General features: G+C 39.0%; 1 protein-coding gene across 1 annotated transcript; it reads right to left on the bottom strand.

Annotated features, from left to right (window-relative positions):
- Positions 1 to 133: 133 nt before the first annotated feature.
- RND2 (Rho family GTPase 2) lies at positions 134 to 22,516 on the bottom strand. The gene is made up of 5 exons (XM_026686118.2): positions 22,067 to 22,516; positions 20,907 to 20,994; positions 4,782 to 4,891; positions 3,451 to 3,585; positions 134 to 855 (listed from the first exon to the last, which is right to left on the bottom strand). Exons 1-5 carry the CDS (start codon positions 22,166 to 22,168, stop codon positions 607 to 609), a joined length of 684 nt encoding a protein of 227 aa, XP_026541903.1. The 5' UTR covers positions 22,169 to 22,516; the 3' UTR covers positions 134 to 606.
- Between the last annotated feature and the right edge of the window lie 1,677 nt (positions 22,517 to 24,193).

Genomic DNA, 24,193 nt, shown 5'->3' with positions numbered 1-24,193 from the left:
GCACTTTTGGGACAAAATGACCTGCCAGTTACTCCAGAGTGTCAAGTGCACTGTTGCCCAGAACTATCAGCCCTCATCCGCCTCATCCTAATTGATCTGATTTTTCATCTAAAATGACCACAATTTCATCTGATTCTTCTGCAATTCTTTTATTCCATGACTGCCCTCAAACATGAGCACATATATACATGTGCACACACGCTGTGGGCATGGACTGAGTGACACACCCCACAGCCCCCAAAAGTGTCAGACACTTGTGAAACTAATTGTGAAATAATAACCCTTTAAGAAGATTTGAAGTATTTATCACCACCAGTACTTCTCACAGGGAAGTGTTCCTTTCTTTGGAAGATGTCTACTACCTGAGCATTTTTTTTGTGTGTTTTGTGCAACCATGTGTCATCTAGATGCTTTTGCACTGTGCTGAGTATTTGCAGTTTCAGGAAGATCCCTCCCAACTCAGCTTCTAGACAGGCCTTAGTTTGTTCTGACCTACATCCTGGGGAATGTGGCCATCAGTGCAGAGACCTTCCATTCCCAGTTACTACACAAAGTGATATGGACAGGCAGTGCCGTATTTCAGCCCCTCTGCAGTTGTGCCCACCCTCACATCACCAAGCAGCTCTTGGCCCGGTCTTTACGGATCTCAGGGTCAGTCAATAAATCTGTCCGTCCGGGCATCTGAGTAATCCGCTTCAGTCCTCGCTTTGAGTTGCTGTGCTTGAAGTGCTTATGCATCCGATTGATTGAGGCCAGTGTGGTCACATGGAAAACATCCCGCACACTATTCTCTGACACCTTGGAAGAGCATTCTACATATGCCACAGCACCCAACTGCCGGGCCAGCATGCTGCCCTGTAAGGGGAAAACACACTGTTGCATTATGCCAGAATTCACCCACAGCCTTTTGCTTTCTTCCACCCCTCCATCCCCATTCTGGTAATTGCTTATTATATTGCAATCACTTCACTTCTCCTCCCCCACATTCTGACAAGTACCTATCACTTCCCCAGACACTGTTATTCCATGTGTTTCATTTAAATCACAGCTTTTAATTAATTTTAGTCCTTCTCCTGAAGGAAGGGACACAGGAGTGTCTTTTAAAAATGGAGCGAGAGGGGCTGTGTCTAAAAGAGGGAGGATACAAAACATGCTAGGATCTATGAATGCCAAGGTGGGAAAGAAAGTTAAAAATAAGCTAGCCCAGCTTCCCATTTTGGAAGGTTGCAACTGGGATATGGAGCAGAAGATTCTGCTGGTGGAATTAGCAGCAAAGGAGCCTCTGGCCCCAGAACTTCCTTCTGTTGGGTTCAAATCAGGGCGTTGTTGTTGTTTCTTCTTTTTCCTTTTTGCATCAGTTATTTCAGGGAGCTTTTGAATGCACACAGGGCTTTACTCATCGAGGCCATGCTCATCTGCACAGATAAGGCAAGGCAGATTGCAGTATGGCTTTAAAAGGCATCAAGAGAAATTCAGGGAACATACCAGCTCAGGCAAATACAAAATTCATCTAAAATGAAAGCTGGAGATGTACTTATTAATAGTTTTTAGCCTGTGCATCTGCTTGAGTCAGAGTAGATCAGCTCTTTTAGGCTACTCTGCAGTTATTTACTGCTGAAAGGCACTTTTGTGTATATGCATAAAAGGGAAAGGTAAAAAAATAATCAGAATATACATGTGCATCTGTGGGGAGGCCCAAGGACAGCATGATGTAATGCAAGCATCACAGCTAATATCAGCTAAAGTCAGGTAGATTGTTAGATGTCATATGCAAATACAGGTAGTCCTCAACTGACAGCTGGTCCACAGATCCAAAAAAAGATATTTACAACCTGGATTCGAAGTTTTGAAAGCTGCCCCCCTTGCAGTCATTTAATCATGTTTTAGGCAATTAGTAACTAGCCTAAATTAGTCTGCAGCATCCTGTAATCATGTGGCCATGATTTACCATGTTATTTGCCAGAAACTTGTTTTTATTTCTGGTTTCTGGCAAGAAACACCCATTGAAAAAAAATGGGTTTATATAATGACTATGACCACTACATTCATTTAAGAACTGCTGCAAAAAAGGTAGTAAAATTGGACATAGTCATATGATGACCATACTTCACTGGCACAACTTCTAAACATAAATGCAATTCTGGGCTCCATTTTGGTCATAAATCAAGGACTACCTGTACATAATTGTGGCATTTGCATAATGATGTAATCACACACATATCGTTTTGGCATTAACATGGTTTGTCCAAATGCTGCAACACTGCACACAAGTGTGTAAATCATTAAGGCAGGAAAGGACTTGCTTTTTTCCTTTACATATACATGTAGCCGATAAACCTTGGCTTCATGCTTATTTTAAGTATTTATCCCATTACATGCTTATTAGCAAAATAAGCATGTGGCGGGATCCAATGCAGCTCCTGGCATCTCTTTAATACATGGTACTGGGCCTCAACCCTGCATGCTCCCACATTGAGGGACATCTCATTCTGAGATTAACTGTAGTTCAATATATTTAATAATGTATTTAAAAGTTTAAAAAGGCCCTCAAGATAAATAAGAAAAAAAAGAAGACAAAAGGAAAGAGGACAGGACAGGAAAGGAAAGGAAAAGGGACACAATTAAAATGAAAGCACTGACATACCAAAGCAATAGAAATCCAAATCCAAATATGGAGCAAAATTAGAACTGTAAAATATAAAATATGGATGAAAGCCCAGCATCAATTAAAATCCATGCCTTAAGGCAAGATTAGGCTGCCCAAATTACAGGTAGTCCTCAACTTAAGACTTGCAATTGAGCCCAACATTTCTGTTGTTAAGTGAGACATTTGTTAAGTGAGTTTTGCCCCTTGTTACATTTCTTACCACAGTTGTTTAGTGAATCACTGATAAGTTAGAAACCCGGTTGTTAAATGAATCTGGCTTCCTTATTGACTTTGCTTGTCAGAAGGTCGCAAAATGTGACCACATGATCCCAGGACACTGCAACCATCATAAGTATGAATCAAGTGGCCAAGCACCTGAATTTTGTTCACATAACCAAGGGGATGCTGGAAAGGTTGTAACTGTTAAAAATGGCCGTAAGTCACTTTATTCAGTGCCATTGTAACTTTAAACAGTCACTAAACAATCTGTTGTAAGTCAAGAACTACCTATATTATTACTATTTAGCTAGGGGGAAAATTAATACTTGGCAATTCTTTCATGAAAAGTTGTTCCATAGAGACACCACAAAAATGATCTGATCTCTTGAGTCAGTCTGATTAATCTTATCAGAAAACCTACCTACTATCAGAATTGGCCCAGATTAAGCCCCAAATTTCCTGACATATCTGTGCATGGGGGATGTGTGTCAGTTCCCTGCGGCCTCACTCCCTTCGCCCCATGGCAACAAACTGAGACTTAGCCAAGGCTAACCCATTACTTTAAATAAAGGCAAAATAAACACCTGCTCATGTGTAACAGGGATAAGGCGCTGTTTGGAGAGTTCCCGTAAAGTGTTCAAGTCTGTGCGCATGTCCATTTTGCAGCCCACCAAAACTACTTTGGCACCAGGGCAGAATTCTTGTATCTCTCCCTGCCACTATAAGAGAGAAAAATATAAAGAGTTAAATTTAAAATGATTTAATATAATTAGGCAAGGCCATTGGCTCAATTATCCTACCTCATGCCCATATCACACCTTTTTTTAACCCCATACCTATGTTTCCAATACAAAAATGGAGATGCTAATGATTAGGAACCTGACCTCTTTACAAGCAGCAAAACAATAATAATGATTTCTATGATGCGAGATTCTGTACACACATAGTCCTCCACATACGACCACAACTGGGGCCATCATGTCCATTGCTGAACAAAGTTGTTATTAAATCACATTAAGTCACATCTAATGTTATTACTTTTTTGCCATTGTTTTTAAACAAATCATTGCTGTTAAGTGGTGCAGCCAAGGAGACCTGGCTTCTCCCATTGACTTGGTTTGTCAGAAAGTGGTTGGGAAGTTCACAAATGGCAATCACATGGCCCTGGGACACTGCAACCATTGTAAATACATACTGGATACCAAGTGCCAGAATTCTGACCACATGACCAAAGGGATGCTGTCAGTTCTGTAAGCCACTTTTTTCAATGCTGTTGTAACTTTAGTAAGGGTCACTAAATGAGTGTCTATAAGGACTACCTATATCTGATGTAGAGAACCACCATTCTGGTCATGAGAAACGTAAAATTTGTCAACATGTGCAAAAACTCAGGATGCTTTCCTTAAATTAGACTACAAGGTTTGAGGTAGAGACATGCTTTGTTTCTATGTATGTATGTATGTATGTATGTATGTATGTATGTATGTATGTATCTATGTATGTATGTATGTTTGTATGTATGTATGTATGTATGTATGTATGTATGTATCTATCTATCTATCTATCTATCTATCTATCTATCTATCTATTATCTATCTATCTATCTATCTATCTATCTATCTATCTATAACAAATAGTTTATGGCAATCCTCCTTGAGTGGATTTATTAGTGCTATTTTTCTCTTTTCATATTTCTGTTTCACATTTTGGTAATTTTGCAATATTTCAATTTTTCATTATTAATTAGATGCTTAGCATTTCTAGCAATAGACTATTTTTAAGCTATAGTGTGATTTTGTCTCCTCTTTGTCTGCAGGCAATAGACAAACCTATTTTCCCAAAATAAAAGAAGCTCTTCTTAGCTTTACCATCACATCTTCATATTTCCCTTTAGTACCACTTTTAGCAATCTCACCTTTTTAAGGACACTGTCCAGAGTTTCAGGACGGCTAATGTCAAAACAGATAAGAACAGCATCTGAATCTGGATAGGCAAGGGGGCGGACATTGTCATAGTATGTTGAGCCTGCATGAGAAAGACACAATTTTACCTTAATTATATGGCTAAACATGATATTTGTATGTTGTATAGCATATAGGGTAGGGTTTTTTTTCAGTCTGAGCATCACATTTTCTTAAAAGTTCCATGAATCACATGCCAGAAAAGGCAGGTTTAGAAATATCACACCCTCTCTCTCACCAACCCTGTTCATACTCATTCATATTCTGATTTCCCTTGCCTGCCTTCTTCCTCATCCCCTACTTTTCCTTTGTTATCAATATTCTCTATATTTCATTTTATTCTATCTTCAGCTCCAGCTGTTTCTCTCTCCTTCTAGATTGCACCCTCAGTCAAAATTTGAAATAAACACATACCAAACACTGGTGTGGCCATTATGTAATCCTAGGTATCAAAATACAGATTTGAAGTTGAGAGTTGCATATTCAGGAATATGAATGTTTGGCAACCTTAGCATCAGTGTGTGTGTCCATGTGTGTATGTACACCTTCAAGTCAGTTTTTGCCTCCTGATGACTGTCTAGGCAAATTCCAGAAGTTTCCTTAGCAAGATTTCAGAAATAGCTTGCTACGGTCTCCTTCCTAGGCCAGAGATAGAGTGACTGGCTCAAGGTCACCCAGCTGCCCCTTTGCAGGTTAAAATTCAGTGTTTCTCAGTTTCTGGCCTGGTGCCTTCACAACTGTATCAAAATCTAGCACCATTTAGCAGCATTAGCTAAAATACTGGCAATCTAGTTGGTAGTAGAAAGGCCAAAACACTCAAGAAAAAGGCAACGAAATCCAGATTTCATTTCTCTTGAATGAAAGGTAGCCTTCTCACTTCCTGCCTAGGTTCCTAAAAAGGTTACGAAGGAAGAAAAGGAAAGTAGACAAATAGGCTTTTTTTGTCTTGAAAACTGCCAGGTTTATGACTGGGAATGAAGCTGAGAAGCCTCTTAAATTCTCATATTTGCTGGGCTATTTTGTACTTCTTCCTAGCTTCTCATTTTCCTTTCTACAATCAACATGCTAGGGGCTTAGATAACAGCAATTTTGTTTCTGTAAAATGAGAACAGTCAGTTTGATGGGGTTGTGAGGGTATTGAAAAAACATTATTAAATGCTCTGCAAATTCCAAGTGTCACGTACGTAATTTATAGTGTTCATAGACTGGATGACAGGGGAAAAGCAGCTTGTCTGTTTAGAAAAAGGGCAAATAGCTCAAAATGGATTCATCACTTCCCCTTCAGCATGCCATACAGAATAAACACATACAGCAGAGGTCATAAATTAATTGATTGCAATTATGTATTCCACTGAGATGCAACCGAACAACAATAAAAACTGCACACTCATCTCAGATGCAGCCGAGAACATTAAGTGGAAGCCTGAGAAAGAGACCCCAATATCTAAAGAAATACAGCCAGTTGAATTTTCCTGAAGCAATCAGGGAAAGGGGGAGCAAAAAAAAAAAAAACCAGAGATCCTTCCCAATCTAATTAAAAGATCTAGTAAATTTACCATGTGTAATTCCAGCATCCACCTGTGAGGGATATGATAAGGAAGACTGGGGCACAGTAGGGAACAAATGACTTCAGAGAAAAAAGAGAGGGAGTCACAAATGTTTGCAGACCCTATGTGAGATGTAATCACCACCATGCACCAAGATCAGTATTTAGGGAAAGCCATTAAGCTTTACTCAAATGGGTTTCTACTGGTTGCAGATGAGGTCAGTCAGTGATGGCAGATGTCTAACAGCATTAATGGGGCATGGCAGCTAATGGCAGGTGGAACCAGATGTCATTAACAGATGGAGCCAAATATTTGGCAAACCAGGAATCATGACAGATGGAACAGCTTCAAAACTTGGAGTACAAATGAGAGTTGGGGTGATACTCTTGACCCATGCAACCTGAATGCACTTGTTTTGTGCTTGACTTGCAATCCCCATCGTACAGAATCATGAAAGTGACTAAGCTAAAGATAAAAGCAATATCTTCACCGTACTTGTACCTTCTCCAATAGCAATTGCACCAAAAGGCAAACTGAAACTATTGATTTTTTTTTCAAATAATTATACATTAAAAAAATAATAATATGGGATAAGACAAGGATTGAGCTCATCCTAAGTCAGAAATTGTTCCGTTAAAAATTATGTTTTAAAATTAAAGCTGAAGAAGTTTCTTGGATAAGAAGCTAAAGGTCCACAAGGGGGGAAAAAAAGTCCAATTGCCTTTTGGGGGGGGGGGGGGCATTTTTGGGACAATCATGACCTGGACTACTAAGACTCTCCATAATTGTCTTAAAATTAAATAACTTTAAGAGTAGATGGTGCTAAGATTATAATCTTTTTCATGCTAAGACTTCCTGTTTGTCCTGATCCTATGTAAAGATTATATTTTTGCATAATCTTTTGCTACATTTTATTCTTTCATAGTTGCAATGGATTTCTTAAAATGCGTACCTTTCTCAAACAACTGTTTTTGCTATATAACATCTATCAGATAAAGGATGCTGCTGGATAAAATAGATTACAAGAAACAAATTGTTTTTAAGGCCCTTCTTTTCACACTGCAATCACAAGAAATGAGAACGCACAAATTACATCAAATAGTCCATAGCAACACTTCTGAAGACAAGGGTGTTAAAACGGAATTTCATACAAAATATAAATTTGGCAGGAGTGGAGAGTTAGAATTAGATAGAATGATTTAATACTGGTTTTGCTCCACACAGCCTCCTTCATCCTATCAAAAATAAAATCAGTATCAGTCCTCCCTCCTACTGGATGTAATTTTTACCAACTGTGAAACAGAAAAGCTATAAGCCATCACAACTTAAAAAGAAATCTTAGAAGTTATTCTACCTTGAAATGGGTTTTTATATTTCTGAGGATGAATTACAATATTTCTACAGAACCCAAAAATTCTAAGTATCTCCGTAATTTCTATTCAGCCTTGCTCTTTCTGCATTAAAGCAATTATGCCTTCTGTTTGATCAAGTTCCCATCCAAAATCTTATGTTTTTAATAAAGTGATATCAACAATGAACCAGCCAATATGTCCTCTAAAAATAAAATGATAATAGTCTTAAATCTGAATTATTAATTCCCAATTACTTCAATATTAAACAGTCATAAATCTGCATGAGCTGTCCTAAAATAAAAACATCAGGTATTTATAAGCTTTGCTCGCCAGCATAAATGTTTTGATCAAGGCTGCATAACACCCCTTCATCAACAGAACATTGTTCTCCTCAAGAGAAACAAACATTCCCTTGACTAAGCTGCAACTGCAAATAACAGAACGTTTCACCTTAAAAAAAAAAAAAGACCAATGCTTGATTTTTAAAAACTCAGGGCCAGATGTGTTCCTCTTTCACATGCTGGAATATTATAACTTAAAAAGGAATAGGACTATGCATCTCCCATTAAATTTTAGACAGATTTAGTCATATATGTTGGGTCTTCAGAGTGGCTATAGAAGACAATAATGTACCTGCCAACACAGCCATTGGTATCTACCATGCTCTTATCTACTAATTTATTTTTCAATATAGTTTTCTTTTAAAACATAAGAAGCTAGCCAATTAAAAAACAAAATCCAAGCTTTAGATATAACCTCTACTTGCAACAATGCCTTTGGATCTGTATAAATTGTGAGAAATAAAATAGTGGGTGATTAGTGCTTTTTTTCCTTTTGATATAGGACCCTAACCCACCATTGCACCCATATCAATATGTCCTTAAATTACTAAATTGGCTTACTGGTCTGTTGGGCAGGTATCCATACAAAGGGGTTCTGTGGGGGAATGCCCCCCCTTTTTTTACATGGATGTAAAAAACAACCACATAAAGAAGGCATTCTAAAATTTCCCTAGTAATGTCATGGCAACCCTTCATGCAAGAAAACTCCCATTTTTATCCAGAGGAAAACAACCAGGAAGAGCTCTTGTTAATATGTGCTTGGCTAAAAAAATATTGTCACTGTTCATTTACACTTTGTTTTTATAGCCCATGGCTATGCAGGGTTGTCATTAGCAAAAGTGAATTGAGTGTTGGTTTGTCATATCAACTTTTAGCTGCAGGAGATGAAGTCAAAGATAGAAAAAGGGTCAAAAAAATAAATAGGACATGGGTGCCTGGTATCCAGCTCATTTCTTTCATTTCAGCAAATAACTTTGTAGTTTATAATATAGCTTTTTACTATTTCTCCTTCTCAGAATGCCAGCCTTTAAGCTGTCACTTTGAAGACTAAAGAATAAGCAACATCAGACTTCTTCCTCCCATAGAAATGCATATATGGCTCTTTAATCTCCAGAGTATTCTTCAATGACCTTGAGGCCTGCCCCATCCTAAATGCAGTGGATCTTTTATCAGATACTGAAGGTTCTCATGCTCGAAGCTAAATGCTTTTGGCCCAAAAGTGGGCAGTCCAATGAGAAAGAATTCCAGTAGCAAATTTTTTCTCCATGTTTGGAGGTGTTTTTTTTTAAAGGATCCAAAATGCTTTTCTAAATAAAGATGTTTTAGCTGCTGCTTAATTTCTTCTGAGACAGAACTTGCCTGAGAACTATGATTCTAAGACTCCACTTTCACATATAACAGTTGACTGTGATTATTTGATGGCAAGGGCATTCTATAACTATTTCATATAATCTAAATTTGAAGCATTACAATAACCTCCACCTCGCAAACAGGATCTAAAGCAGACATACCTAGATTGAACCATCTGTCCAATAGTTTTTTTTAAATAGAAAGACAGCTATTGATCCGTGACTAGGGATGGTCTCCTTGCTTCTTTGTGCTTCTTCCTTTTACTAGTTCTCAGGAAAAAGCAGCATTTCAGCTTCTTCAACCCAAGTTGAAGAACTCCAACCAGTTCTCAACTCCAACCAGTTTTCAATGCTTTAAAAGTTGCATTGTGCAGTGGAAAAACAAATTAGTATCATCCTGATTCCTGACCACTGAAGCTCTTTCTCAGCCTATGCTATGCACGTAGCCCCAAGGTGCTATAAAGACTTAGACTAACCAACATCATTAGACTAACCAACACCATTCTAATAACACAGAAAGCAGATTTCTGCCCATGTAAACCCAATCCAACACAAGTAAGTTATCACATTCAGGATTGCCTTGTGATATTAAGAGCAGCAAAACACTATTACTCTACCTTTATCACATTCATGGACAGTTGTCTGGCAGTCTTTTTGAAGATGATTTGTTTTTTGCTGGACAGGTGTGACTTCAGGAATATTTTCAGAGCACCGTGTGAAATGTAAAGTTCATACTACCTGATAGATATGATTGATAAGATCTACTCAGAAATACTCTGATTGGACAGCCCATTTGATATGCCTGGGGCATGGTCTTGTGAGATTATCTGGGATGAACTGGAATCTGTGATTCCCAATGAAATGAGTCAGGTGCTTCAGCTATTTGACTCTTGAATTCAGATCCTTTTTGCTGGTAAGGAGGTAACATATAGTTGCATCCATGGAATGATGTTCGGGGAAAAGAGGTATCTCCAATCTCCTGCTTTGAAGGAGATTGCAATGTATCCTTTCTCCAACAAACCATCAATAGGTTCAACAATTCTAGACATCATCCAGTCTCCAATCTTTCCTTTAAGATAAGGTTAAGATGGTTAGATGGCAGTTGCAAAGGAAGTAGATTATCTATACTTGTTTCAGATAGGTTTCAAATCGCATTACAGCACAGAAACAGCATTGCTTGCATTTGTTGATAATCTTTGTGTCGAGTCCGGGTTCGGGGCTTGCCATACCTGGGGGTGGGGTAGGGGTCCAAAATCAGCCAGTGAGGCAGCCACACAAAGCTGAGGGAGCCACAGGAACATCGGGTGAGGCTGCGGCTGCAGCAGCAGGACTTCTGTATGCTGTGCTCCACCTCTGCTCATCAGCTGGGTACTCAACACCCAATCGCCTATGGATCGGCCCTCCGGTCGGGAGGGAAGGCTGCTGCTGCGAGAAGTCCGGGACGCCTGGAGTGTGCTGGCCAGCTGATCGCTCACCAGCTGGCCGCTTAGATGGGCGAGAAGGTACTGTTGTTGCTGCGGACAGTGCGAGGAGCTGAAACATGGCTCCAGAAGGGGGGAAGTGCTGAAGTTGCTGGAAGGAAGGGAAGGCTGGTACCAGATGTTGGGTGACTGGTGTGTGTGTGTGTGTGTGTGTGTGTGTGTGTGTGTGTATGTATGTGGGTGGGTGGGTGGTGGACCGCATGAGGGTATAGTCCCTGACCTATAAAGCACTCTGGGAGGTGGAAGCTCCCAGCGCTAACTTTGCAAGGGACTTTGATGTTCCTACTCACTGTATACCAAGGCTCGGACTGAAGATTAAAGACTGGTTTGCTGTTATGCTGTTGTGCTCTTTGTTATTGGGTGTGTGTGCTGTGGTCCTTCCCACAGTCCGGCCTTGGACTGTTGAGACTTTGGTGGAGCCAAGATGGGGTAGTATGCATTCATTCTTATTCTTCTTGATCTCTCAATGACTTTTACTAACATACATCATGGTATCCTTCTGCAGCAGCTGTGAAGATGGGGGACACCATATTGTGTTGATTTATCTCTTTCTTCTGGGGCTATTCCATTCAGTGCTGATGGAGAGATATGCCCCTCATTTGTGGGATGCCTCAAGTCTTGATGCGCTTTCTCTTCCTATTTAACATCTATATGAAACTGCTGGATGAGGCCATCTATTGGCTTGGCATCCAGAATCATCAGTATGCAGATCATACTCAATTGCAGATCTCGACTCCAGCCATCAGGTGACTGCCGATGTCTGGAGGCTGTTTGAGTCTGAATAGGAAGGAACAGACTCAGGCTCAATCATAGCAAACTGTGTGGCTGTGGTTATTTGTGTCTCCTGGAACTGGGAATTATTCATTTTTGGTCTTAAATGGGAATGCACTTTCCCATTTGAGCTGGTATGCAATATGGGAATCATTGAGGGCTCTCGGCTTCTGCTCAAAGAACAGATGGAAGCTAAAGCCAGAAGGGCCTTTGCACAGGTCTATCAAGGGACTCAGTTGCGCCCATTCCTAGAGTGGGAGGCTCTTCAGACAATTTCCCTGTTCTAGTCAATTCGAATTGCTGAATGTGGAGCTTCCCTAGAATGCAGCATGATGGTTGGGCCATGGCAGTGATGGTTGTGTTACCAATTAGCCTCCAGATGCAATTCGTCTATAAAGCTACCAATGGGCTTCGTAATTTGAGAGATTACCTATCTCCCATGGTGTCAGCTCACTCAATAAGATCAGGCAGAATGGGCACGTGCAGGTCCATTCAATTAAATAATGTCATCTTTAAGACTTAAAAAGCACGCTCACTGTTATGGTACTACCCTCTGGAATAGCATTTCTCCCAAAAGATTGTACAGTTCCTATTCCCACTTTGCAGCTGTTCAGAAGATCTTTGAAAATCTGGCTTTGCTCCCAGGCCTGGAGCTAAGGTGGAGGTTGAGCCTCTATTATTGTTCTTTTGATGTACTAGGCCTTCTTTTTTTGGTTGTACATATTTTTTCCTTCACTTTACAATATTGTTTTTTACTTTTAAAATATAAACAACCTAGAGCCAGCTAAAGTCGGTGTGTGTGTGCTAAATCCAGTAAAACAAACTAGCATGCACCAACAGACTCTTTTACAATTCCATGTTGCTCAGAAGCACAGTTCCTCAAAATAGATTAGATTGTTGTAATGTTTGCTCACAATTTTATTCCATCACTTAAAATCTGCACTTCTTTTAGTTTTCTTACTGAATATTTAATTTCTAAAACATGAAGAATAAAAACTGTACACTTGAAAATAAAGTTTTCCAACCGGATAGGCTACATATCCAAGTATCTCTAAAACATAGCTTTGATCTTGAGAAATGAGAGAGAAATTACATTTATTGCAATTTTATTTACAATCTATATTGTATGTAAGCTGATGGGAGGATTGTTATCCTAAAGAAGCCATACTTCACTTACTCCTCTCAAACGAAGTGCTTCATTTAGATTTCGGGCTGAAAAGTAGCACTGGAACATTTACTTTGTTTTTAAGATATTCCCCCTTTCTTGGCTAGATCCCAATAAAATGCTTTTCAGAATCACTGCTTCTTTTGAGAAAAACAGCATTATTCCCCTCTGCTTTCACTTCCCCTTGGGTTAGTATCCTTCAATAAGGAACTTATCCAAACAATTTCAACAGCCACATACATTCTCTAGAAAGAAAAATAGAGCGAAGGCAGAAATCATTTTTTTCCACTCTGCCTAGAATTTTTCACCAATCTCTGAAGGGCACAAAGAAAAACAAAGTTTAGCATTTTTCAAAAAATCTCCTACCCAGTCAGCAGCTTGTTATATACTTCAAAAAAAAACAAAAACTGAAGAGAGATTGGTCAGGCACAGTGATTTAATACTGAAATATGGCAACTGTAACCATCCAGACTCTCTCTGCAAATAGAATGAAACTATTAGCTTGAGAAAAGATGCAAATATAATTTCATTTTTCCACTGTGCTCTCCTAAAGTGGTTTAAAAAAAAACCCTGAGAGGAAACAGCATTACCAATTCATGCCAGAAGAAACATTCCACAGTAAAGTTTGAACGTTTGCATAATCATATACCAAATGCTTGAAATAAAAGATAGCATTTACCTTCTTTCTTTATCCTCTGAGTCAAAGACAACTATCACCTCCAGCAGGCCAGGCCTCTGTAGGCCAAACTAAGGTTTACAAGGCCTGATTTAACATTTAACATTCCTGTTTTTCCCCTTTCTAAAAAAGAAGTACAGAGGGTGAATCAAGATCGCTTCTCCACTGCACAGGAAAAGTTATTCTCTGCTCACACCAACATCACCATTAATATCTTCCTGGGATAATAATAAATAGTGAAATAATTTTTATCAGAGAAAGGTTTAAAAAACCATTTCCAGTATATCAATTCTCTGAATACCTAGTATGGTATACTGGTAGAAATGTATATAGTTGAAAAAGACACAAAAAGATAGAAACTAAAGATAAACTGACAGCAAACAGCACTCCTTACTAGCACTGGCGATATTACCAAGTTAGGGTAATGAAATGTTTGCAAGAAAACAAGCAAGCTCAGAGAGCACCAAGGACCCCTCGGGTCATCCTCGAGCTGCAAATATTCTCCTTTATTGATAAAAACTATCTATTTAACTTGTATCTAATTTGTCCTATAATTCCCAGCATGAAAAACCTTGAAAATTCATTTCTGTTATATCTTTAACTTAAACTATTTGTTCTCAACCTAACCTTACTGGAAACAAAGTCCCACTGTATTTTTTTTCACTTCTAAATCTTTGGCTTTCCTGTTCCCAATTTATCAGACTGCCAGATTTCTGTGCAACTTCCTTCAGGCAGAAGGTATGATTTAGTTTGTTTTATATTGGTTGAGTTCACACATCATAGTAAATCAGAACACACACATCTTCTGCATATATCAGTTGATTTTTTTATTCAGGCACAGGAACAGACACACACATGAACAAATATGACTTGGCTTATCATTTCAGAGATATTTTCTTACCAGGTTCCTCAATGCCTTCAGCAATGATAGAACTTCCAATGTGCAGCACTTTTCACTAGAAAAGTCAGGAAGTATTCAGAGGTCTATCTGCCTTGAAAATAGCCCATGTTGAACTGTTTAACACAATCAAACATCTGCATAGGAACGTGTGCACAAAATGTTTCATGACATTTTGTATTATAAACTGTTTTATAAAATTTGCCAAATTTCAACTCCACTGAATTCATGGGTCCCAGATTTTGAACATATGTTAACCCACTTGAGGTACCTTGGTTCAAAAATTGTTACCCTAGGATGCACTGGTTTGCCCAATTAAAAATTATGGAAATGAGAGTAGTAGTACATGCATACATACATGCATACATACCTTCCAAAGCTCTAATTTTGACATCCCCAAAATATGCTGGCATGATTCTCCATTGTGTTTAGCTAGGAAACATGTATTACATTTTGTAAACTTGTTATGAAACTTAACACTGCCCTCTTTCTCCCCTCTACGAATCCAAAAATTCTGAAAAATCCCAACCTTCCTATTCACAGGTATACATTGATCACATCATATCATTACCCTTCCCACTCTATTCCATGGTTGTGACCCCAGACTGAAGAAACTTGCTTTTTATCATCTACACCATAATTTGTTTTAATCAAGGTTTATTGAATTAGTCAGAGAATCTTGTGTATATACAAAATCACTCAAATGATTCCTTGTTAGATTCCTTTCTTAAACAAGATAGGAATAAACAATGAAACCACATGCTTCCTTGTTTGTTCATTACACTGAGCGACTAACAAAAAAACAAGCTTCATCCAATGGTTTAGTGCTCTAACATGAATTATTCATCAGATTCATGTATATATTACATTTAGAGCAACATAATAAACTACTTTATACGTTATCATGCTGGCTGAGAGGAATCCTGAGAGTTGAAGTCCAGACACTTTAAAATTGCTAAGGTTGAGAAACATTGCCTTGGCACAATATGTGAATCTAATTGAGGCATTAAGGCTCATAGTTTGTACAATGTACGCAAAAATGCAAGATACATTCCTCCCTCTGCAGTCAAAATGTAGAGGTAAGAACCAATTTATTTTTGACTCCTATCCAAACCATTTCTCAGTTTCTATCAGCACTATTATGTTTGTGGCCCCATTTATATTTTCAACATACATTAACGTGATGTTTGCTCTTATTTCCTATGGTGACTATCTACTATCAACTGAACCCAAAATAAATGTTTGATATCACATTACCCTATGACCAGAAGACAGTTTTCTGAGATCTACTAGCACTGATCTTGGGTAAAGGACATATTTCATGCAATACTTCTACACTCTTAATGCTCCTCATAACTATAAGTGTTATGGAACCAACAGTTTTGGATTCTGAAGAAACATGGAAGTCAACATAAATAATAACCTCTGTGGTAGATTGCCAAATGGTACTGGGGACCCCAACATGGCACTGGGAGGTGACTTACTCTGTCTGAAAGTCTCCTGTGGTGATCACCCTTCTTTTGAAAGCATACTTTTTGAAAAGAAAAAAATCCCCATATTTTTTAGAAATGGAAAGCTGGCATTCTGCAAAGCAGAGTACCAGCTAACAACATTATCTTTATTTTCAAGGATAACTCTGGGCGTCAAAATTCTTAGGAAATCAAAACAATGAGTGCACAGTAATGTATTTTGGAGGTATATTTCCCCTTTCCAGAAAATGGCAAAATAAAGCAGGATTAATAGGGAGCAGCGGATTCAGTAGCTGGAGAGAGAATAGCAGAGAGAACAAGTTAAATTGGTAGATTGCAATCAGCAATGTCCCACATAGCCATAATTTTGTGAAGAGTCAGGTTTGCCCATTAGCTTTTTGCCTGATAATTTATAATTTATAATATATTCTCAAAATTCCAATGGGGTCAGAGACTTACTATATCATACCATACTTTCCTTTTTGTTTTAAAATCAGATTATAAATTGAAACATGCACTAAGCTTAGTAAGAACCATTTCCATCTTCTAAGGCTCTTGTGAATGTTTTCTAAGCCACGCTCAATTTGAGAGAATATTTCATGAAATGAGATAAATGGCACTATAATTCTAGCTCAAGCCAAAAAGTGTATTAAACTCTATAGCCTTTCAGCAGAATTTAAAGGACATGATCTGGGATATAATTATTGTCATTTGCAAACTTCAAATTTTAATGAATAGAGCAAATATGAGAAAGCACAATAGGAGGCAAGGGGAATCAATACTAATTTCTTAAAGGTAAACCATGGATGTTGCTCAACACTTCAGCCCTCGAGCGTCAACCAACTCGCAAGGGCATATAGTGTCTCAATATATTACTGCAGAGGCCAAGAGGAATGTATCTGCCTCATCATGTTTTCCAAATATTGCCAAAGCAGCTTGCCTATGGAAAAGCAGACCTACAATCAAGAGTGCATATAAACAAAATCCCTGGAACCCCAATCACATCATCCAAAGACCTGCATCCTTTTTAACTTTTATTGTACTTCAAAGTGATTTGTACTAAACCAATGCACACATCTGGATATAATACTAGAATATCTTGCAAGATGCAGTGCCTGAAGATCTGTGTGTGTGTGTGTGTGTGTGTGTGGGCTGTTGAGTGGGAGAGGCTTATTTCAAGATGCAAAACCTCCAGATTAAGAACACCAAATATTTAAGCAGCACCTTAGGCCAAAGGATATTTTTATATTCACTTTTGGTTCATATGCAACAGGACAGTCTGTCGGTCACAGAGCTTTATAAGAACCTAAAAGTTATTAGACATTAAATGGTCCTGGGATGGTCATGACCATAAACATGAAATAGAGAGCCAACATGATCCTCACATGTGCAGCAGATAAAATCTAATTTGACCATCCTGCAGACTCAGAAAAACATAGCTGGAGACAGAGAGTCTAGAAGAAGTGCAAAAGTCGTATAAGAAAGGTATTTGGATGTGACAAATCTTTGCAGCAACATTCAATGTAGTCAACAGCCATTATGAAATGCCCTGTTGCCCCACAGTTTAAGCTTAACGTGGCTATTAATTCACTGCCAGAAAACCCATAGCAGTGCACCTTGATATTCTTCATGGAGAAGAGGCTTAAGGGAAAAGAGGTCCACAGACTGGAGGTTAGGAGTGTTGCAGCCTAACGCTTCTGGAAAAAACATTTAAGTTGGGGGAAATTCATCTAATAAAACTGGGATGTGTGACGGAAGAAAAATGAGCACATGCTTCACTAAAGAGCCAACCTAGAAGTTAAAAGCTACAAGAAGCTAGAGGAAATTAATAAGTGACATCACCTCCAGTTCAGTCCCTGGCCTATAATATAGTCACATAAAAGCCACAGTTCAGAGCTATATGTTGTCAGGGAAGCTTCTCACATTAAACATGTGAAGGGATAACTGACTGCAATTATCAGGAAAATATGAAATACTATGTGAACAACTGAATATGGACAGAAAGCCATTCTCTTAGTACTGTAGGAGGAGACCCATGTTAGCCAAAATTCAGAAGTCTGATAACACTTTTTTTGGCTAGGCTCATATGGGATTTAAATTGGGGTGATGTAGGGGAGGAGGGACATGTTGGTTATGCAGATATGTTACCTGTGAGACAGATTACAAATACTTATAAAATATCATCTTACCACCTCCCCCCAATTTAAATCATACATGGGTCAAGTCACTCCATGCATCTAATGAAGTGAGTGGTTTATGAAAGTGAATGACTCTTAATAAACTTGTTAGTTGGAATGTGTGCTACTAGATTTATTTTTATTTTTCCCTTGGCAACTAACAGAAGTCAGTTCCACCATTAACTGGAGTGACAGATTCAAAAAACCCTAAAATTGTAGTTTAAGGTAGACATTAGATCCAGCACATTTCATTTAGAAATGAAAATATAGAACATTCCTGGAAAAGATTCACTTGAATAGAGAACTTTAAAACTGGCTCTAAATGTAGTAGTAGATGTAGTTATGTTTATTTCACCTTGAAAAGAATTTTGTATTCAAGGTCCTTTTAAAACAGTAAAGAATTGGAATAGCTAGTACAAATCCCAATATTGGATTTTTTTAATAATGCTGAAGTACTGGATAATCATTTTCATCCTGGAAATTGCGTCCAACATATCTGGAGCACACCAAGTTTGGAAAGGCCAAATTAGCCAATAGCAGCAAGATCCTCTACAGAACGTTCTTGGTAGTTTATGAACTCAGAAGTGTATCTGGTCAATTATTGCAAAAGGATTTTCAAAAGGGAAGGGGGAACTAATACAGAGGCTTTCCATTTTCTCCAACAAATGCCATGTTTGACCAGAATTGAAGACTTGTCCATCTTAAAACTCCAGGCAGGATTAGGGTACTTTCACATTGCTTTTGTTTTCAGCAGATCCTCCTGGGCTAATGACAAACTGTCCCTGAAATGAAGGCTCAGTTCAAAAACACTTGGTGACAGGAATAGATATTTGCATATGTGGATCTCAGTGTTCAAGTTGCCCGATCACCTTGCAGGAGATCAAGCAGCTTTTTATGCCAGCCAGATTCAATCCTACTTCTTACTTGTCTGTAACATCTGTAACCAGTTCTTATTACTAGGCATAGCTTTATATGGTCGGCTTTTCTGGATAATAAATGCATCAGATCCACCCTCCACAAATTTCTGGCGTGTCTAGCTGGATTCACTATCATTACTAAGCAGTCTGATGGCTGTTTTTACTCCGTCAGGCTGCCAAAACTGAAGCTATAGTTCCATAGCAAAGCTCCGTTGTTAGCCTTGAATGTTTCTCAGCCTTGCAGAATGCTGGAATTTCTGTTCATTAGGAGATGCTGAAGCATTGTTATCATTTTGTGTACTGCTCTGGCCTCTCACAGCAAAAGAATTGTTTGCTTGCTTCCTCTGTCCACAGCTAAAGGAAGAGACGTCCTTTTCACTCCTTAGACAGAAGAGGTTTTCTACAGCTTACTAAGAAGCCACCAGCAATTTTGCCACAGCTGCACTGCATACAACAGATCCCTTCACACAAGCCAACAAAGCGAGACCTTTGCCAAGGGAAGGGTCTGGCAGTGCCAATCATGAGGCTGTAAAGTTAACGCAGCCGAAACAGAATAAGGGAGCCCTAAATAGTCAGATAATCCTTCTTCCCCTCCTCCCCAACCAGCCTCAGCAATGTTTATCCCACACCTCATCATGATCACAGCACCACACCTGCTGTTTGCAACCTGAGCCAAAGCAGAAAAGATTTTCCTGAAGTCTGAGGAATCATGCAGAAAGCTGGCAGGGAGGAGTGTTCAAAATAAAAGGCAACACTGAAAAGCAGCCAACATGAGCCCAAGAAATTCCTTAGGAGAGCAGTTCCTGAAACAGTAGCAAAAGAAAAGCCTTTCCTTTCTGGAGACAAGAGAAGACAGGCACTGGGCCTTTCTCCCAGGAGTGAGGACGGCTCCTGGATCCAAAGCAGCTTTCCCTTTTTCTTCTTGTGTGGCCTCACTCTGAACCCCTCTCCAATCCCCTTGATCATCAGCCATGGCAGAAAGTGACATAAAGAGAAAGATGTAAGGACTGGGACTACTAGGGCAGCTTTTACTCTTTGTGTATGGGGGACATAATCATATGGGAAACCCACCCCCCAATTCCGCCCACACACTACCAAATCTGGTTCTAATAGCTTTGTGAAACTGAGAATCAGGAAAACCAGCGAACACTGAAAGAAAATGTGTGTTTGTGTATTTCAAATTCTAGTTTTGTGGGAAAGGATGAAATTCAAGATGGTGGGCGCCCCACTGACTTTACTGACAATGCAAATACACTTGTATGCAAGCAGAACTTTGTCAGAAGTCTGGCAAGGTTGAACCGATAATGTGTTTATAAATATAAGGGAGGAGAGTAATACATGCAAAGCACCTGCCTTATTCACCAAATAACCTTAACTAGGGAGTAAGGGTTTTATTTATATTTTCCAAGTACAGTCATTATCCACTTAACAATATTATTACTGGGGGGAAGGTTAAGATTCCTTGCCAAGATTCACACCAAGCCATAATCTGGTTTTATTGGTTTGGGCAATGAAAGGAAATGTCAAGGAAACCCAGCTATTTCAATTTATTTAACAAGCTATGATTAAATAAGGCTTGGTATAATGTATGAATCAGAATAATTGCTCATTTTCACTTCCTGTGTTATAACTGAAGATGCATATATTTAAATCACAAAGAAATAATAAAAAGTATAGTATTGAGTCTGGCGCTGGGAGACCCAGATTCAAGTTTACCCATAGCCAGTCATTTTCACTCTACCCAGTCTACTTTTCAGCATTGTTGTGGTTGGAAAAAAGGGAGCTATTTTGAGGGGTGGGGGAGGAAAGGGAGGGAGGGAGAAAGAATACAAGCTGGTAGAATTCCCTTGTGTATATTTTCCAAGGCGCCAACTTCTAATGGCTATTTCAGCTGGAGTTTAAACTCCAGTCTTTTCAAAGATAACTCCTCACTTACCTGAAGTATCCCACATGTTAAGCTCAATGCGCTGCTTCTCAATCTCAAAACTGGCTGTGTAGTTCTCAAATACAGTAGGGACATAATTCTGCAGGGAACGGACAAAAAAAAGGGATTAGAATGCATATCAAGAATCAGATACAGGACTCATAGAAATGGGAGTTTATTTCCATCATTGTCCACACTCTTCTTCAGACTTCTCTCAAAAGCAGCCATTCTGGCCATTCTGTTCTTTATATGATACAAAGAGGCCTTGGCTAAGGTGACAAAATGTAGGTATAAGCAACACCCTCCGTGCCCTCCAGATGTGCTGGACTAATATTGTCAAGGCTCCTTTGCTACATGAAGCTGATGGAAGCAGTAATCCAAACTACCTTGAGGCAGCAGTTTGCTTACTCATGAGTTACCCCAGGATGAAAGCAACTGCTTAGAGGCAGTCCTGTAGGAGGGCTGGGAACTGATACTAGATTTTTAGAGTTCCCTGAAGAGACCAAGGCTCTTTTTCAGTCCTCATCTTTATTCACAGAATGGGACCCATTGCTATATTATCAAATGACCCTTTTCCAGCCTTAGTTTCCTAATTTTCAAAATTTTAAATTCCCTTATTTTCCTTGAGCAGATCTGATTCCTGTCCTTCATATCAGCCTCCACCAGAAACTGCCCTTGAACCTCCTTCCTTCGCCACGAATCCATGACTCTACTTTTTCTCCTGCCCGTTTCACCCATTACTTCCCTCTTTCGCTTTGCCTTCCCAATGTCACAGTCTACCTAGAAACCGGGTTTTCAATCTCTGCCCCCTGCATGAACTGTAACCCTGGCAGTTTGCGGAGTCCTCCATAAAGTAGCCCGTGATTGTTGGGCTCGTGCCCCGCCGCTGGATCTTCCGGGTGGGACCAGGGTCCGTGCCCACCTCAGCCCCGCGCCAAGAGCACTCTCCACCCGCCACCTGCACACCCAGTCAGTCGCCCTCACTCACTTCCATTGCTTCTCGCTGAATCCACTTTCTCGGTCCACCATTTGACCTCCGCAGCGTGGTCCCTTTGGATGGAGCCCTTTCGCCCCATCCTTTCGAACGCTCCCCTCACTCTCCTTCAAGCTCCCCTGTGGTTCCTCCATCCCGGGCTGCCTGCACTCCTCCCCCCTTGCCCCGGTTCTCCTACCTCAGGATAGGCGTCCTTGGCGAAAACATGCAGCAACGCCGTCTTGCCGCACTGGCTGTCGCCAACCACCACGATTTTGCAGTGCGATAGCTGATTCTCCATGACGGCCGGTGTCCCCGCTGCTGAATGAATGACCGACCCGCACACAACGCGCTACCTGCTAGCCCGACCGGTCCCAAAGCATCGCAGCTCGCCGCTCGCTCTCCTGCCTTCTCAATCCCAGCAACCGGCTACAGACGCCGCTTTCCGGCTTCTTATGCCTCACCCCCGACTCCGCCCTCCCGGGCCCAGCGGTGCTCGCTGATCCTGGTTCAGCCAGAGGTTCAATCATCGGCTCTACCGCCAGGGGGAGCTTTTTGCTTCTGTCTGAGACGCGTCAAGGTTTGCGCGGGAAATGTGCGTGGAGATTTCTGGCAGCTCGAAAACGTCGCTCGAAAAGTTCAAAGGTAACTTTCCAGCTCGGAAAAATTAATGATGATTTTGCATGCTGTTCTGAATTACATTTAAATTATTTTATAATTTGGAAAGGGGGACTTTTTTCGGTTTCTTTATTAACCGTGCTGAACTTACTAAGGGGTAAACAAACGGCCTACGAATTTAAATGCCTTCATAATTCTGCCTTATTTGAAGGGGCTCCAGGAGTTTTACTCTTTTGACGGGGCAATTTTCTTTATGTTTCATCCATTCTGTACTTTTGCATCCCTCATTTTATTCCTGCAAACTGTTTCACGCTAAAAAAAAAAACCTACTAAAAAAAATCTAAACATGGAGGCAAATATTACAGGAATGAATTAGACACTCGAAATAATTTCTTGCTAAAATGTTGTATTCTATAGCACAACACAGCACAGAGAATAGATAGGATAGGATAGGATAATAATAATAATAATAATAATAATAATAATAATAATAATAATAATAATAATAATAATAATAATAATAATAATAATAATAATAATAATAGCATTATTAATTAACATATAATTGCATTACAATTCTTATTCTAATGATAAAATCTATTTTAAACCTAGGATAAAGAAAGCAAAGAAAAAGAGAGAGTAAAAAGTAAAAGAGAAAAAGGAAAACAAAGAGAAAAGAAAGATTATAGCAAAGAGAAAAATATATGTAAAGAAGTGATTTACAATTTTCATCCCAAGCATAAATAAATTTAGTGACTCCTCTTGCCCCTCTAATAATACAATCTCATCTCTTATCTACAAACAAACCCATAAACATAATCTTTTCAGTTCTGGTGTCAACAGAAAATGCATAAAGGGTTACCAAAAGTAACAACATATCTCAATCAAATAAACTCTTTTTGTATTCCTTTTATTTTTTAAAATCTTAATCTAATCTTTAAGTCAAATATTTTTGTTGGATTTGATTTCGTTTATTTCATTGCACTGAATTATTCAGGTCTTTAACAAGCCTCTTTTGTAAACCGAATAATAAAAAAATATCTAGATCACTTTCTTGGTTTATAATTTATAATTATGGTTTATAATTTGTATTTCCCTTTTGATTTTTAAAAAAATACCAGACAGTTTCTTTTGTATATCTGGTGGGATATCCTTCACCAAGTTGTTATTTTGGCCTTCATTTGTGTATCCACTTTCATCACCATCTCTATCTTGTCAGATAAAATTTTTTCCATGTCTGTAATTTCTTCATTAACATAGTTGGACATAATCTATCCATAGAGGCAGACATAATGACTGACATAGTCAGTCTGTTAATAGTTGTGGCTACTAATTTTGGTCTCATTTTTCAAAAGTCTTTAATATTTTCCATGTTGTAACATTTTACAACATGTTATAGATCCCAGTTAATTAACTCAACAGATAGGTGTATGTCCCCCCCATGCCTTGAATCAGTCCTCCTACTGTTGAATTTTTAAAACCATTGGTCTTGCAAAAACCAAGAGATTTATTTCCCATGAGAAGTTGTTAATAATTAATTTCAAAATCTTATTGTAATGGTTTCTAAATTTCAAATTTATTTGAATTCCTAGTCCATTAATAACATTCTAAGATCACCACTTTATTTAACTTTTTGCTGTTTATTTCATTTTTTAAAAAATTCTTAAGATTGAATTTTTTTAAAATTCAGGATTGGAATAAGTCATCT

This window comes from Notechis scutatus, chromosome Z, assembly GCF_049901735.1.
Source record: "Notechis scutatus isolate UNSWTSFEM ecotype Mainland chromosome Z, rNotScu1.2, whole genome shotgun sequence".
NCBI lineage: Eukaryota > Metazoa > Chordata > Lepidosauria > Squamata > Elapidae > Notechis > Notechis scutatus.
The sequence above is the reverse complement of the archived record's forward strand: the minus strand, read 5'-3'. Positions and strand labels throughout refer to the sequence as shown.